Raw genomic sequence first — 18,718 nt, forward strand, 5'->3', positions numbered from 1 at the left:
GTTGTTCTGGACCAATACAAAACGGAAGGTAGAGCAATGTGGAGATGAACCCATTACATCATGGGTTGAGATGAATGAACTTCTTAAAGAAAAATGTCCCGCTCTCCTACTGTGATCGCCTTTTGGACCAGTGGCAGTCCTTGAGGCAAGGGTCGATCTATGTATCGGATTACATCGAGAGATTCGAGGAATACATGATGCGATGTGATGTCGATGAGTCACTTGTTGTGACCTTGTCTTGTTTTAGGACGGGATCGCACCCTCGGATTAGGCGTGAGCTCATCCCTCATGATGTTGGTACACTATAGGAGGCCTACCTTAGGGTAGAGGAGCTTGAGCGATACCTAGTGCGACCGACCATGAGGCGGTTTGGGTCTCGTGATTCCAATGGCCGGGTTGCTCCTCAGGCAGCCAAACCTAACCTTGGGAGCCGGACCAAAGCCCCAATTGGTGCTCCCACTTATAACAGAGATGTTAAAGGTAGGGATCTAGTCAGCACTAGTTCGAAGGAAAGTGAGTACATGTAGTGTCTCTGTTATAATGGTTATGGTCACCTCGCAAAGGAATTGCCCAAACAAAGAAAGAGGAAAAGCTCTTATGATAGATAAGGCAGATGAGGATGACGAGGACAATTGCGACGTGGAGGAACACGAGCCTAATATTAGTGCTAGTGATGAGGAGTTTGATGATTAGGAGACCCACACTCATGCAGCAGTCAGATGCGCTTTTACCCAAGCTAAAGAAAACGATGATTGGCGCAGGAACATGATCTTTTACACTTATGTCAAGTGTGGAGAAAAGAATTGTAAAGTGATCGTGGACAGTGGCAGTTGAGCCAACGTGGTCTTTACTAGCACCACAAGTCGACTGGGCTTGAAGGCTAAGTCTCACCCTCAGCCCTGCATAGTGTCGTGGGTTGATGAGTTTTCTATTCCGGTTTCACAGCGATGTTGTATCCCCATCCAGTTTGGGTCGTATAAGGATTCATTGTGGTGCGATGTGGTTCCCATGGATGTCGGCCACATCATCTTGGGTAGGCCTTGGTTATTTGATTTGGACGTTACAATATTTAGTCGATATTTGTACATCCATGTTTGAGGGCAATAAAATTGGATTGAGTCCTCTTGGACCTAAGAGCATACCAGGAATGAAGGAGATCACCAAGAAGGGTGATCTTGGAACTTCGAGGAAGCCCAAACCTAAGTCTCTTCATATCATTAATGCAAAATAATTTGAAAGAGAGACTAGGGAGGATTTGGAGTTGTATGCCCTCGTGACTAGAGAGGCTTCACCCTAGGTTAGTGTAGAGTTGCCTAGTGAGGTGATTTCGGTGATGGATGAGTTCAATGATGTCTTTCCTTATGACCTCCCCTATGAGTTACATCTAGCATGCCATTGATCTTGTCCCTGGGTCGACTCTTCCAAACTTTTCTCATACAGAATGAACCCCACAGAGCATGCATAACTCAAGAAGTTGATGAGTTTCTTAGGAAATGGTTCTTTTAGGAGAGCATGAGTCCATTTGAGATAGTATTTGGGTACAAGCCTATAACACCTATAGATCTCATAACCATGTCCATTTCACATAGGCCATCTGAGTTTGCCGATGCATTTGCACGACATATTTATAATTTGCATAGTGAGATCAAGAAGCGCATTAAGCCATTAACGCTAGTGATCAACATTATAAAATCTCTGCAGATTCATATCGTAGGTTTAAGGAGTTTCAAGTGGGTGACTACGTCATGGTCCGCATTAGGCCCTAACGATTCCCATAGGGAACCATGAGGAAATTGCATGCCCATAGTGCAGGTCCATATAAAATTTTGACGAGTGGGCCCTAATACATATATGGTGGATCTTCCATTTGACATGGGCATTAGTGCAACATTCAACATAGAGGACCTTGTGCCTTGTTACAGACCCACACATCTATCTTCTAGCCCTCCTACAAACCTTTCTCCTATCCCAGATGACAGTGTCCCTGACCCTGTCCCCAACCCATTGCCATCATCAGACTTTACTTCCCACCCATTGCCTTCTCTTTCATCACTACCTGGTTGGAAAGAAGAGATCGATGATGTTATGGAACACCAAGCGGTTTCCACCCGCCATGGAGGATATCAGAAATACCTCATGAAGTAAAAGAACCAGCCGGAGTCAGACAACACTTGGATTACAGAGGCAGAGTTCCAGTGCATTGATCCTGACCTCCTCGAGCGTTATCACAGCTTTATTTCGCCAATGGCGAATTCTTCTCAGTTGGGGAGAATTGATGGGGACATCAGAGGAACTACCCGGGTGTACCAGAGACGCAGACAACTACCCACATCGACGCAACTTTTTTGTGGATGGGAGACGAGTTCTAGATGGGGCCCGTCGGGCCATTTTAAAGACCCCACATGTATTGGACATGCATCAGGAAGACCCCACTTCGGGATGATGCATGTGGGCTGTTTTAGTCATATGATTTCTATTTCGTGTCGATCCGACCGTTGGATCTTGTCGATTACGCCATCAGATCATCTGATCCCCTTGGACTCAGATCTTGGCCTTCTTTTTCTTTTCTTTTTTTTTTTTTTAAGGATTTATTTGATGGTTTTTTTTTTTCCTTTTTAATTTGAGAGTTGAGATTGATAATAAATGTTTTAGTTTTCTTATTTTGGTTTTGGATGATGGGCCACTTCACTTATGTGAGTGGCATAGTTGTAATTATGCTGAATTTTTAATTCCGAATTGTTAATTATAAAACCACACGGGGGTGGAGTTCTAATCCTAGTGGAGATTTGAGAAGAAAAATAAGAAGAGAGAAGCTCTCTTGTGTGAAAGAATTTTTCTCATTTTTTAGGGTTTGTGAGAAACCTTTTCTTCCAAATGAATTGTGGAAGGATAGAAGCTTGTTTGGTGGTGGATTTCCCAAGGTACATCCTTCCTCTTTCTCTTATTCGAAAGATATTCTTCTTTCTACATCCTTCCTTTCTCTTCTTTAAAATGTATTCTTCTTATTCTTCTATGGTCTTCCTCTTTTCCCTTCAATTGCAACCTTCTAAACTCTAAATCCTTTGAATCCTTGAAAATCCCATTCATAAATTTTCATCCATGAATCCAAAACCCTAATCAAAATCTGAATTATTTTTATTTTTATTTTTGTGAAACTTTCCTCAAACCAGAATTTTCCTTTCATCATTATCTCTACCCATGCTAGATTGGAAGTCCCTACTTTCAAGTGGGCCACTCTTGAACTATTTTATATTTTCATGCACCGCGTATGTGAAAACTTAGGATCTTCATGTTATAAATTTGAATATCTGAATCTATTATGAGGATATGCTTGATTTTAATCTGAATCTATTATGAGGATATGCTTGATTTTACATGTTGATTGCTGAAATTAAAGTGTAATTGATCTCCCATCTTGCATCCTAGGATAGTTTCCATCATCCTACATCAGTCCTTGTGTTGGGGCCTCCAATTGGGTTCAATTGGATTCTATATAGACCGGATTTGATTTGACCAAAGCTATTATCCCCTTGGATTAACTTCCTATTCACTTCGAGAGCTGTGGTGTGGTATATGGGTGTAGGCCGACTCTTTTTGGATTTTGGGGTGGGAGGGGGGGAGGAGAACTCCTTTGCTGATGTTCTGGTGAGGTTTCAACTACCTTAATTGGATAGCCTCTGTTTTTCTCTTAGGGCCTGTTTGGGATTGTGGATTTGGAACCCCCTGGATTTAAAATCCTCCTGTTGTGTTTGGCACATTGGATTCAAAATCCACTGTAATCCAAAAGTAGCTATGCATAATATATTTACAGGGGTTTGAATTTGATCACTAAACAACTTTAATATCTTTAAGTAGTATACGTTTGTAATGTTTGACACAATGCTTACAATAAGCCCGTTGAAATATATACTTTGCCCGAAAATGATGAAATTCTAAGTCTCAGATGGGCCACAAGCACAAGATCACATTCGAGTCACTAATCAATGGGTTTTAACTGTTGATTTACATGGACAATGTTTAGACGGCGTAGACCGTTGATTTACATGGACAATGTTTAGACGGCGTAGATCATCGTATTAAGGTAATTATAGTGATGCAATTGATAATGTCATTAGTAGGCCATTTGCCCAATAGATTCATAGCCTAGTGACACACATGTTACAAATGCAACTCTTGGAAGAATTTAAGATGTAATCCAAGCTCTCACCTTGTGTTTTAAGAGGGGATTTGAAACCACCATTTACTTTATTGTGCCAAACATACCAGGGGATAGGAAATCCCCTCAATTGGGGGGGGGGGGGGGAATGTAAGAACTCCTTTGCTGATGTTCTGGTGAGGTTTCAACTACCTTAATTGGATAGTCTCTGTTTTTTCTCTTAGGGCCTGTTTGGGATTGTGGATTTGGAACCCCCTGGATTTGAAATCCTCCTATTGTGTTTGGCACACTGGATTCAAAATCCACTGTAATCCAAAAGTAGCTAAGCATAATATATTTACAGGGGTTTGAATTTAATCATTAAATCAACTTTAATTATCTTTAATTAGTATATGTATGCAATGTTTGACACAATGCTTACAATATGCCCGTTGAAATATATACTTTGCCCGAAAATGATGAAATTCTAAGTCTCTGATGGGCCACAAGCACAAGATCATATCCGAGTCACTAACCAATGATTTTTAACCGTTAATTTACATGGACAATGTTTAGACGGCGCAGATCATTGTATTAAAGTAATTATAGTGATGCAATTGATAATATCATCAGTAGGCCATGTGCCCAATAGATTCATAGCCTAGTGACACACATGTTACACATGCAACTCTTGGAAGGATTTAAGATGTAATCCAAGCTCTCACCTTGTGTTTCAAGAGGGGATTTGAAACCCCTATGTACTACCAACCCCACAAATAAATAAATAAAAAAAATCCATGGTGCCAAAAGACCCCTTATAATAAATTGCTGTTACTAAAAAAAAACAGTCTTAATGTGCTGCTTTTGCCATCCTCGGCGTGCTTTTATATTTCATTTTATCAATTAAACTGTATATTCATGTGATTAGGAATTAAAAAAAAAAACTCATGCCATGTAGCATCTGTTCTGCACCAATCCTAGCTGCAATCCCATCATTAGGCTTTCCCTCTTCTCATTAGGGTCATCTACCTCACAAATTGCATTTTACATTCTTGTTGAATGGTTTTGGTTTTTCGTAGTAGCTAGTTTCTGGAGAACTTTATCTGTTTCTTGGGTTGCTTTTGCATTTCCCTCTAATTCTTAGTCCAATTATCAACATGCTTTTTGTGGCAGTGACACAAGCTCTGCTACAAGTGACCTGTCACCTGAGGAAACGAGAGATCAACAGAAAAGGGAGGAGGCCTTGCATGCAGGCAGCCTTCAAGTTCCTCGCAGGCATGTAGTTTTTCTTTGATGAGGAAATTTGGCTATCATATACTTATGCACCACCAGATGCTGTCCCTTTCCCAATCTGATAAAACTCTAGATGAACGCATGCTTCTAGGATTTTGGCTCTGTCATTTTGTATGCCTGCTTATAGTTCACATTTTGATGATGTCATGCTTGTAGACCACCTTGGAATGCCAAGATGACTGTGGAAGAGCTTGATGCCAATGAAAGACAGGCTTTCTTATTCTGGCGTAGAAGTCTTGCAAGGTCAGGCTTTATCTCAGGAATTATACAGTTTCAGCTTCTGAAATATTACTTGCTGCTATCTTTTTTCTTAATCTAGTGAAATGATATGACTTTGGCTAAAATTCAAGTATAAATTATTTGGTGCTGTCAGAGCCCTATAAGTCATGGTGCTCCTTGTTGCTTGTGGACACTTGGCCAGTCCATTTGGTGGATTTGGACTGTCCATTATGTCAGCATACATTGCATGGGCTACCATGAAAATATCACTTGGAGCACATCAGCCAATCCAACTGTAAGTTGGTCTAATTATTATGGACATCTGTTTTTCAGGCCATGGATGTGATTGGTAGGATTTCCTAATAAAAGTGATTTGTTGGAACCATAAGAGATGCATGATGGCCCCAAGCAATAGATGGCTCAATTTGTTGGCTGGACTGGTTTTAGTAAATGATTTTGTCCGTCCATTTTATAAGCTATTGATCAGCTGGTTAGAATCATCCGGTCGCTATGATTTTTTTATACTAGCCTGTAAAACGCGTGATGGACCTAATGGGCAATCCATATTGGTCAACTGCAGGATCCAACTGTCTCAGTGGAACTAGGATCACTATAACGGACCTATTGCTCTTAGACCACTGTAACATTTCTCAAAATCAGGAAAATAATAAAGGCCAAGTTATTTAAATGATTTTATCTTCCTACTATTCCTTTTCTTAATAAAGTTTAATAACTTGCATTGATGTTGAATAACCAGGTTAAAAATCAAGAATCTTGATTAAAATTCTACTCCTTGATGGGTGTTTAGAAAAGACCAGGAAGTCTCCACAGGGGCTTCCTGTGGCGAAGTATGGAAAAGAAGCAAAAATCGCTTGGTGGAGGAAGGAGATTGTGATTGGACTGGAATAAAGTCGCTGAAACCGTGGATTCACGTTATAAAGAAAATGGCTAAGGTGGTTTGGTGATGATGGGGATGGGATTTGTGGAAATGCATAATAAGAAATGTCAGATTCATGCATGATGGAAGGTAGATCCTTTTATACCTGCCAAGTTATTGAGGTTGTGGGGCATAGATCAATTTAAAGAATGGAAGAGTTGAAGAGAGTTCCTCTTTAGGGATTAGAGCCGGGGTTGGATGTGGGTCTATGATTAGATTTGGAGGATGCTTGGTGTTGTGACCAGTCTTTGCTTTTGTTGTATGACAAAGCCAACATCAGCTGGCTCCAGGATAGATATTAATCGATTGTTACATTGTGAATTGTGATTGAGAAAGTGCCATGCTGCTGATACATAGAAAAGATGCATTGCATTGGTTTTTAGAAGTACTTATCCAGAAAAAAAGCAAAAAAGATGTTGTACTTCTTTTGAACAAATTTATTATTTCTAAAAAAAATTGCTGATATAGTAACTGATTGACTGATATTTATCATGGTAGGCAAGGATCAACTAGGTGTTGACGATTGATCGCTGTGGAAGTAGGCAATAAATTTTTTTTTTTTGAAGACACGGTGTCCCCACCTCATTTTTAAAGTGAGACTAATCCCTGCGGATACACGCAATCACCCACAACCACGTGTATCGGGTAAAGCCAAGGAAGGGAATCAAATCCTCACCTATAGGGAGCAAACCTACGGTGAAGACCATTCGCCCAAACCTCATTGGGTTAATAATGACATTACTAATTGTGAGTATTTTCTAGAAAAAGGAATGTCATCAGGATGTGATTAAGAAATGCTGATTATATGAATCCCTGTTTATCCATTGTTCTATCATGGCTTAGAAACGTGTTTTCCTAAACTTCTTCTGTATTGCATGGTCTATATCTGATTGCATCAGCCGTGTGATGGAAGTATGGGAAAATAACCATGAAGCTCAGGAAATGTTTTCCATGGAACGGATGCAAAGTTATGGTGTTTATAGCCTTCCTGAGTCTACCTAAGAAAATTTTTAGATCTTGGTTTTCTTCTCAATCCTATCTAAAAGGTTTACATGGATCACTAGAATACACTCGTTTCTTTTGATCAGTATGCAAGAATACAAGAAAATATAAGGGTACCCTCACTATTATCTGATGGTGTAAAGTAGTGGAAAGAGAGATGGAACGGAGAAGAAGAAAGAAGAAGAAAGAATGTAGGGAGAGGAGAATGGGCTGACGTTAGGGTTCACAACCCCCCTCCTTTTATATTATGAAAGTTTCATAATTACAGAAATGCTATTAATAAAAAAAAGCCAAACTTTCATATATGTTCTAGACTAAAATAACCCATCCAAGTGGGTCTATATAAGGGCCATATCACATTCATTAACATTCCCCCCCAAGATGGAGCATAGGCATTATATATGTCATGCTTGGAAGATATATGCGTAGCCCGAGTGGAATGGAGAGCCTTAATGAACACATCAACAAGTTGGTCTTAAGATCGAACACATGGAGTAGAGATTTTGCCACTGGAAACTTCGTCACACATGAAGTGACAATCAACTTCTATGTGTTTACTTCTTTCGTGATAGACTGGATTGTTTGCTATGTGTGAAGTGTAGCCTGATTGTCACAAAATAAATACATAGGTAGGTACATTGTAAATCCCAATTCTTGCAACAATTCCTTGATCCAAAATTGCAAATTAACTCATAGGAGGTATGAACCATTGCTTTGTACTTTGCTTTGACACTCGATCGGGCCATCGCACTGCTTATTGTTCTTTTAATTGACCAGATTTTCTCCCACAAATGTACAATATCCAGTAGTGGATTGTCTATCTACTAAGGAACCTACCTAGTTTACATCTAAATATCATGTGACCCAAGATGCCCATTCCGTTTATACAAAATTTCTTGACCTGGTGCTCCCTTGAGATAACACAAAATTCAAATAATTGCTTCCATGTGAGGTACTCTTGGAGAACTCACCATGCTCACTGCATAGTATATGCTTGGTCGAATAATAGTTTAAGTAAATAAGTTTTCCAACCAATCTTCTGTAGATCCTCCATTGCCTTGATGACTTACAAGCTTGTGAATTGTGCTTACCGTCCATTGGAGTGTCAACTGGCTTGGTCCCAAGAAGACCTGTCTTCACGAGGAAATCCAGAACATATTTTTGTTGAGATAGATTGACTCCTTTGGATATTGCTACTTTTATACCAAGGAAGTATTGACGATCACCCATATCTTTTGTGAGAAAATGGTATTGAAGATAGTTATTTAGTTCTTCAATCTCCTTAATTGTCCCTTCCAGTAACAACAATATCATCCACATATACTATAAGCATAATGAGAATTGAGACTTGGGATACCCTTCCATACAAAAATGGAATGATAAACATGACTTCGAACAAGCCTTGCTGAACTTGTCAAACCATCCACATGGAAATTGTTTTAACGTGTAAATTACCTTTTGCAGTTTACACTGTCAGACTCGTCTTGAGAAATGAATTTGGGAGGTTGCTCCATATAACCTTTCTTTATAATATCACTGTTATGGGTAAAAATGGATTGACTAATAAGGTGAAGTCAGGTCGGATATCTGTGCCTCATGAGGTCAGCCAACACCAGTTATGACTAAGGAACTCCTCAACAGCCAGAAAGCAGTAACACACTACTGAGGAAGCGGTATACTCCTCGAGCTCGTCCGCCAGAAGATGAGATACCTCTGCCTCCATCAGACGTTGAGCTCTTCAATGGTCCCATACATTTCTGAGCTGCCGCTTGGATCATTTTTTAGGAATAGCTCATGTCCCGCGTGATAGGAAGAAGAGGATGGTCATCCCAGATTCCGTCTACATTTTGCTAAGGAAAGGACTTTGGTCTCAGTACTCGAACAAGGGCAGGTCAGCAGGTCGACCATCTGCTTGATATCGAGGGAAAGCCACGACCACGGTTCACTGGAGAATTTAGGTCGGCAAGCCGCTCTCTGAAGCGACCAAGCCACCTCAAACTCCCCACCTCGGCCCTCTGCTGCGCGCCTCTGCTGGTTCCGACCTGACTTCGACCGACCTTACCCGAGATCCTAGCAGAGGATCTCGGAAGACTACTGTAACACGGATCTCCCCAAGATCTCAATCGAGGATCTCGGGGGATATCCGCAGCATCCTCGGATACAAATCCCCTTACGACTTGGGATTTGAATCTACAATACGTCCGTACTAAATAGGGAGATCTCCCTTCACGCCACCGCCTTCTCTCAACTGTAAATAGGAACACCTCTAATGGTGAAAGGTACGCACAATCCTAAGCCTAAAAACCCTACTCTTTATTAGACCCAGATATCCTACCTGACTTTGTCACCTGAGGATCCCCTGCTGCAGCCAGGGTCTCTTTTCTTTTCTCCGTGTGTAGGTATTCGAAGGTCCAAGGAGGGTTAACTAGATTTCTGCATCAACAGTTTGGCGTTGTTTGTGGGAAGGACATCAAGGTTGTTCTCATCACCTACACTGATTCAATATAACAAAAGGGAGAAAGAAAACCCAAACCACCATTGCTGTACCCAGTCCTGCGCCGCTAGAACAGTCTGTGGATCATCGAGACCATCTTCCCAACCTCAAGCTGATTCTGCGCCCGAAGGCCCGATGCAGCAGTACAGGAACCGGGGAGGTCGGCTTGTCTCTCTAGAGCACCAAGTTCAAGCCCTAACCAACAACATCAATCGGATAAGGCGAATGCTAGAGCGACAAATCCCTCCCCTCGACCAGGGGGCTGAGGAAGTTGTTGCTCGGGCAACCACGAAAGTTTCTGCACCATCTCGGGCACCCACCGACTCTCGAAAGAGCAGATAGGTTGGCGAAGCTCCAAGACGAGCACCTTCCCACGCTTCGAGCACTGCTACGCTGGCTGCCTTCGACTTGCGTCATGAGTTGGAGAAGAAGAGGCGTGGCAAAGCTCCCGAAACCGTGGCCAAGACAATGGTCGAGAATGAGGATTCCTGGGAAGCCTAGCTCAATGAACTGTGAGGTGACATACGACAGGCCTACCGCGCGCATGCTCCGACTTCGATAGAAGCCATGTTGGAGGAAACCGAGCTGCCATTCATCGCCGACATCATGCACGCTCAGCTCCTGCCCATATTCCGGATGCTATGGATCACTCCTTATTTCGGGGCCACTGACCCGGCTGAGCATCTGGAATCTTTTAAGGCGTGGATGGAGCTTCATGGTGCGTCGACTCTGGTAATGTGTCAAGCGTTCTTCCTTGACGGGTGCAACTCAGAAATGGTTTTGGCAATTGAAACTACAGTCCATCAGCTCGTTCACATAGCTTAGTAAGGCCTTCATCACCAACTTCATCGGAGGAAAAGAAAGACTGAAACCAACAACTCACCTCCTCACTGTCATCCAGAAAGAAGACGAGCTGTTGAAAGATTACATCAAACGCTTAAACCTGTAAGCGATGCAAGTGGAGGGCTATTTGGATCAGATCGCCTTGGTCGTTATGATGGCCGGCTTGAGGGAGGGGAGATTTCTCTTCTTGCTTGGCAAGAATCCCCCCACGACATTGGCCGAACTCCTCAACTGAGTCCAAAAATACTCCAACGCCGAGGAGCTTTTAGTTCGCAAAAAGCTACTTGAAACAAGGGAAGCTCGACCAAGGAGAAATGACCCAAGGAAGAACAAGCATCGGCTTCTAGCATCAAGCGAAGAAGAGACAATGATTCGACCAGAGGCCAACGTCCGAGCAAACGACTCGAGAGCAGATTCAGCTCTTACACTCCCCTTAACGCGACGCCTGAGTAGGCTTTCATGGAAGTTTAAGACAAACGACTCCTCAAATGGCCGAAGCGGATGAAGACTGATGTCGACAAGCGAGACGAACAGAAGTACTGCCACTTTCATCATGACCACGACCACTCCACCAGGATTGCTTCGACCTTAAGGAAGAAATTAAAGCCCTCATCCATAATGGACCTCTGCGAGAGTGTCAGTAGTAGGGAAGAATGGTCGGAGCAAAAGAACAAGCAGCCCAGCAACGGTAATAACAACGAGGCTACAGGAGAGATCCAAACCATCTTCGGTGGGCCTGCAGGAGGAGATTCGAACCGAGCACGCAAAGCTCACACTCGGAGCATCAGCCGTGGCAACTAGGAACATTAGATCCACCTCACATCCCGACCTCTAAAGGAACAGAGAGTAATCCCTGCGAATTGACCTTCATCGAGGAGGACGCCCGAGGTGTTCACCACCCCCATGACGATGCACTAGTGGTGGCCATGACCATAGCTAACCGCGAAGTGTTTCGGATTCTAGTGGACACCGACAGTTTGGCCAACATCTTCTTCGTCAACGCCTTCGACAAGATGGGGGTCGAAAGGTCTCGACTCCGACCCGTTGGAACTCCTATCGGGTTCACATGGGACAATGTTACGTCCGAGGGATCCGTACTGCTCCTAGTTACTGCGGGAGAAGGACCGAATTAGACGACGACGATGATCGACTTTCTTGTGGTCGATTGCCCTTCTGTCTACAATGCATCCTCGGGCGGTGCTCTCTCAACACCTTGCGAGTGGTGGTATCGACATACCATCTTACAATGAAATTTTTGACCGAGCATGGGGTCGGGCTAGTTAGAGGAGATCAACAGAAAGCTCGCCAGTGCAATTCCACGGCTTTGAGGACGCAACATCGAGCAATGGCCATCACCTCCCTCGATCCCCTGGAAGAATCGGTCGAGAGAGGGTCTCCAATAGAAGACCTCATAGCTGTCCCCCTCAGTGGTTCTGACCTGACCTAAACAGTTCAGGTCGGCTCATCACCCGCTCCAGCTCTGCGGGATGAGATCATGGACCTCCTTTGACGACACACCGACATATTCACCTAGTCTCATCGGGACATGCCTGACATAAGCCCAAAAGTGATGGTCCACAAACTGAACGTTGACCCCAACCACTGGCCAGTGAGGCAGAAGCGACGGGCATTCAAACCAGAACGCTACGCCATCATCAGTGAGGAAGTCAACAAGCTTCTCGAAGCAGGTTTTATCGAAGAGATCTGCTATCCTGACTGGATCGCCAACGTCGTCTTGGTGAAAACATCCAATGGGAAGTGGTGGATCTGTGTTGATTACACTGACCTGAACAAAGCCTATCCTAAGGATAGTTTTTCCCTCCCACAAATCGACCAGTTGGTCGACAGTGCAGCTGAGCATGAGCTCCTAAGCTTCATGGATGATTATTCGGGCTATAACCAGATCGCCATGCATCCCCACGACAAGCAGAAGACTTTTGTCACCGACAAGGGGCTCTACTACTACGAGGTCACACCAAATTCTTCTCTTCACATTGCTTCAGCACATTTTTGAGAATTTCCAAGCACTCACTAAAGGATGGACCAAAGATAGAGAAGTTGTCCATGAAGACCTCTAAATATTGCCCTACCATATTAGAAAATATACTCAGCATGCATCGCTGAAAAGTGGCAGGGGCATTACAGAGTCCGAATGGCATCCTTCGGTATGCAAAGGTGCCATAGGGGCATGTGAATGTTGTCTTTTCTTGATCTTCAAGGGCTATCTCTATCTGATTGTAGCCCAAATACCCATCAAGGAAACAGTAGTAAGAGTGACCAACTAGCCTTTCCAAAATTTGATCAATGAAGGGTAAAAGGAAGTGGTCTTTCCTTGTGACGGTATTTAACTTCTTGTAGTCAATACACATTTTCCAATCAGTAGTAACTCTAGTTGACACAAGTTAATTATCGGCATTGGCTATGATGATGATTCCAGACTTCTTAGGAACCACCTGAGTTGGACTCACCCATTGACTGTCGGATATAGGGTATATAATACCCACATCCAACAACTTAAGTACCTCTCCTTTAACCATTTCCTTCATATTTGGATTTAACCGACGTTGTGGTTGTCGAGAGGTCTTCGCATTATCCTCAAGATGAATGCGGTGAGTACAAATTAAAGGATCAATTCCTTTGAGGTCCACAATCAACCATCCAAGGGCTCCTTTATGCTCATTGAGAGTAGAAATAAACATACTCTCTTGTTCCTTCTCAAGGTGGGAAGAAATCACCACCGAGTATGTCTCATCTTGACCTAAGTAGACATATTTAAGATTAGCGGGCAAAGGTTTTAGGTCAAGCTTTGGTGCTTTAAGGCTAGACGGAAGAGGCACTATATCGGTTTGGGGCAACTTTTCAAATTGTGGCCTCCACCGGTTAACTTCAAGTACCGGCGTAGCATCAAGCCTGACATTCAACTCCCTAACTGTATCATCATCTAAATCAGGGGAGCGGGCCAAGCATGTCTTTAGAGTGTTGAGAGTATAGAGTCAAAAGTGCTGTTATCTTCCACGAAAGAGTAGATCATATTAATGCCATGGGCGTCGTCATAATTCTCTGCCCGTTTGCTTATATTGAAAAAGATATTGAACTCCAATGTCATATTTCCGAAAGATAAATTCATAATACCATTCCTGCAATTAATAATTGCATTTGATGTAGTAAGGAATGGACGACCAAGAATGACGGGAATTTGAGTGCTCATATCTATGATGGGTTGAGTATCCAGGACGATAAAATCTACTGGATAGTAGAATTTGTCAACCTGGACCAACACATCCTCAATTATCCCTCTCGGTACACGAACTAAGTGATCGGCAAGTTGTAATGTGGTCCGGGTGGGTTTGAATTCACCATGACCCAGTTGTTCGTAAACCGAGTAGGGGATCAAGTTAACACTTGCCCCCAAGTCAAGAAGTGCATGCTCAATCCGGTGGTTCCCAATTACACATGTGATGTTGGGCTACCGGGATCTTTTTATTTTTGTGGCACATCCTGTTTAAGGATGACACTCACTTTTTCTGTCAAAAAGATTTTCTTTTGAATGTTTCGCCGCCTTTTGGTTGTACATAGATCTTTCAGAAATTCGGCATATGAAGGGATTTGTTTAACGACATCTAGTAAAGGGATATTGACCTTCACTTGCTTAAACACCTCTAGAATAATATCCTGGGAGTTAGAGGTTTTGGTGCAATCAACCGTTGGGGGAATGGCGCAATCGGCTTGTTTTGAGATTCCGGTTCCACCTCATATGGGATGTCGCTAAGTCCATCATTCTTAACTTCTTTCGAGTCCGCCGGAATGGTTTTGTCAATTGTCTTTCCACTTATAAGAGTAGTGATAGACTTAGCTTTTTCCATATGTTGATTGGAAGAGCTGGGGTCATTGATTTCACATTGTGGCTTTGGATTGGGGAGAGGTTGGGCTGAAAAAGTTCCTTTCTCCCCAGTCGCTAAGTGTGACCCAATCCTTTGAATCGATGATGCAAACATTCTCATTATTGTTTTGAGATCTTGGGATGCTTGCATTGTGTTCTGGTTGAAGGGCACTTGGTTTTGCATGAATTTTTGAACTGGATCCTCTCGAAGTTTCTTTTGATTTAGAAGTTGAGTAAGGGCCTCTTGAGGATTGACCGTTTACACTTTACAATAAGCCTATATGAATATGATGGGATTAAACTTTACAGGACATTTTGGTTATTTCCTGTTTGAAAGTCTATTAAGTTACCTTTCATTGCTTACGGATGAGTTAGCGAGGCATGTGCAGGAAGAGACCCATGGTGTATGTTGTTTGTAGATGAAATAGTTTTGATTGACAAGATGAGGGGGGTAGAAAGTGTTCACAACCCCAAGTGTAGGGTCGCGATGTAGTAATAATCTCAGTGAGATTGAGGTCGAATCCACAGGGACTAAACTTGTGTGTTTCTGAAAATAACTAGAACTAGAACTAGAAGAAGATCTAAATCTAAATTTGAAATAATAGAGAGAGTAATTGTGAATAATGTAATTGAAACTTGTGAATTTAAAGGTGGGAAGTAGGGTGCCAAGGATCCACTTGTAGCTATCAGGATGCTGCCTCACTTGATTCAGGAAACACAACTGGAATCAGAGTCTGATCTTATCTAGTTGGAAGAAGAGATAATCAAATCTCTAAACTTTTCATTGATCTAGTCTCAATGGAGGAGAATTGTGAATATTTGGAAGGGATTCCATCACCCTACCATGCCCAGGAGACGATGGTGAACAACAGGATTTATCAATCTCACAATCTCAAATAGGAAAAAAAACATATTCAAAGCTATCGCAGTGTCTATTGTAATTTGAGTCATAACAAACCATAGAAAACTGGAAATATTCCTTAAAATTGACTTGAAATCAATAAAGTTCAATATAAACAAGAATCAAAGCAAGATAAACATCCTAATCACGCTACATTTTTCACCTCTTAGCCCTACCTAAGAGGTTTCGTTAACCATAGACATGATTAAACCAAAATATCTTAAACGAAACATGAAAACAAACTAAGGAAGAAGAAGAAAAACTCTTGACGGCGACTCTCCACCCTTTAGCTCCACTCCTTGAACCCTAGAAGATACCTAGGAACGTCCTAGGGACTCCAATTTATAGTTGTGAAGCTCCATCTTACGCACTAGCTTGAAATTTCCACAATCCGATCGCGAAACCGTCTTCATTTACGCAGTCGCGTTATGCATCGATCAGACCGAAGCTACCTTCGGTTGGACCGAAGTCGAATCCGGATCGAGAAAGGATTCTGTTTCAGGCTCGATTTTGGTTCGACTGAGCTTGGGTTCGGTTGGATCGAACTTAAGTTGTCGGTCGGACTGAATTAATCCTCGGTTGAACCGAATTAACTCCAAATTCATCGTTCTTTGCTGGAGCTTTTTGTGCACTTTCGGTCGCACCAAATCCCCACTTCGGTCGGACCAAATTAGCTTTTGAATTTCATCTTTGGTCGCTGAACTGTTTTGTGCGATTTCAATCGGACTGAACTTGTCTGTTTTTTGCTACGTGTTCTGCATTCTTTCAAGTCCTTTCTTCATCTTTTGTACTTGGTTTCCTTGGATCTTTGGTATGTGAACTCTTCGTTCTTGGTCTCCTAAGATCCATCCTTTGCCTTGGTGATTCTTGAGCATTAAATCCATGCTTTTAGCATTCTTTTCAATCCAAGCTCTCAGATTCACCTTGCAACACAAACATGTGTAAAATATACCATTAAACATTATCATGTTCCTAAAACCAAGATATAATTAGGGGAAAATATACAATAGTTGACACTCAACAAAAAGCCAGAAACACACCTAGATTTATGAAGCGGTGCTTTAGAATTTATAGGATTTAAAGTCAGTGTGGCTAAAACAGAGTACATTGAATGTAATTTTATATCAATAGGAATGGAAACAAGGAATTAGTTATGATTGCTGACCAAGGAGTTCCCAAATGACCATTTTTGATATCTTGGGTCGATAATTCATCAGAGCGAAGAGATTGAGAAGGATGTTGCCCATAGAATTCAAGTTGGATGGAGGAAAGGGAGATGTGTCATTGGAGTTTCTTATGATCGTCGTCTACCACTCAAATTGAAAGGGAAATTTTATAGGATAGATATAAGACCAATTATGGGACACAGAATGTAGGGTAGTTAAGAAACAACAATTATCATAGGTTGAGTGTAGCTAAAATGAGGATATTGAGATGGATGAGTGGTAAGATGAGGTAGGATAAAATTGGAAAAGAATGCTTTCGAGGAACTTAGGAGTAACACCAATGGGTAAGTGGGTAACAAGAAGGTGCAAACAGTCGATAATCTCCATAAGAGAAGATGATTCTCCTAAACGTATGTTTCATGTGTTATCAGGATGAGGAATCTACAGATCATCTTTTCATTCATTGCTCTTTTGCTAAGAGGTTGTGGGATTGTTTTTCCATCTTGTTCGGAATATCATGGATGATGCTGAAATCTATAGATCTTCTATACCTTACGTGGCATGTAGTATGTAAAGGAAAGATTAAGAAAAAAGTCTAGTGCACATGCTTACTCGCAGGTATTTGGTTCTTATGGCTAGAAAGGAATGATCGATGTTTTAAAAATTAGAAGGGGCAAGTTGGGGAGGTTTTCAAAAGGGCAAAAGCACTTGTAACAAAATGGGTGATTGCATCATAGGTTGTTTTTCATTTTCCAGATAATTGGCTTGAGTTGTAATTGTTTCCCTTGACTTACTATTTCCGTATATTTCTTTAGGTTGCAGCCTTCATCTATAAAATTATCATCAATGTTAAAAAAAGGTAATAAGATGAGAGGAAGTAGACTTAAATGGTTTGGTCATGTGCAATGGTGATCTAGAACTGTGCCGGTTAGGAGCAAGCTATTCCATAATGGTGACGGTGGCTGTAACAGCCGCTGCTGTTACCGTTACCATGGCTGGCTTTTTCTTTCTTTCTTTCTTTCTTCTTCTTCTTCTTCTTCTTATTTATTTATTTATTTATTATTATTATTTTTTTTTTAAAGAACCTATTTTGGCTTCATAATGGACTGTTGTGGTGCCGTTACGGGCAATATCCGAAATATCAGTATCACGTTACGTATCGCATCCTTGGGATACAAACATGTATCGGTTATCGCACGAGATATATCATTTGTATCGGGTAATTTATCACACTTTTTGGGAAACACAGTGAAACATTAGGAAAATGGTTGAATTTTTCAATGAAATTTCAGGATTGTTAAAAAAGACCTTAATACACACTTTAAAAAAATAATAATAATCATAACATCTCATAAAAGAAGTGCACATAATAGGTTTCCTTTGTGTATAGGGTCCCAAGCTATGCGTTGTCTAACTGAACTGATGCAACTATATTAAAATTAGTCTCAATTGACATCTGGTTGAAGGAGAATTTCAAAAAAAAATAAAATTGATTTTTAATTAAAAATAGCTTTTAATTTTTGAAAATTGACAAGGACTTAACAAATCAGTAGATATACATGCTTGATTTCATGTTTGGAGTGCAACATTAAGCAATTTGGGAGAAATTGGTAAATTTCGAATTTTCCCCAAATTTCTCCAAATCGGACCACTTACACTTAAAATTTGAAATTAGAGTATATGTGATGATCATTTCACAAATACTCCTAAATACTTCGAAATTCGTCTCAATTGACAGCTAATTGAAGGAAATTTTCAAAAAAAAAAAAAAAAAAAACATGGAGAATATGAAGAACCAATGGATATCGAAATCAAAGCTCCAACTCCATGATTTTTCATGCACAACAT

The 18,718-nt window shown here is 41.5% G+C and overlaps 1 protein-coding gene across 1 annotated transcript in view; it reads left to right on the forward strand.

Moving 5' to 3' along the window:
- Window positions 1–18,718, forward strand: part of LOC131248809 (GTPase LSG1-2) — a 38,216-nt gene that overhangs the window by 11,784 nt on the left and 7,714 nt on the right. Inside the window, exons 2-3 of the mRNA XM_058249279.1 lie at window positions 5,309–5,410; window positions 5,585–5,671. Coding sequence (XP_058105262.1) covers window positions 5,309–5,410; window positions 5,585–5,671 — 189 coding nt within the window. The remainder of the gene's footprint in view (window positions 1–5,308; window positions 5,411–5,584; window positions 5,672–18,718) is intronic.

This window comes from Magnolia sinica, chromosome 6, assembly GCF_029962835.1.
Source record: "Magnolia sinica isolate HGM2019 chromosome 6, MsV1, whole genome shotgun sequence".
In the NCBI taxonomy this organism is placed as follows: Eukaryota; Viridiplantae; Streptophyta; class Magnoliopsida; order Magnoliales; family Magnoliaceae; genus Magnolia; species Magnolia sinica.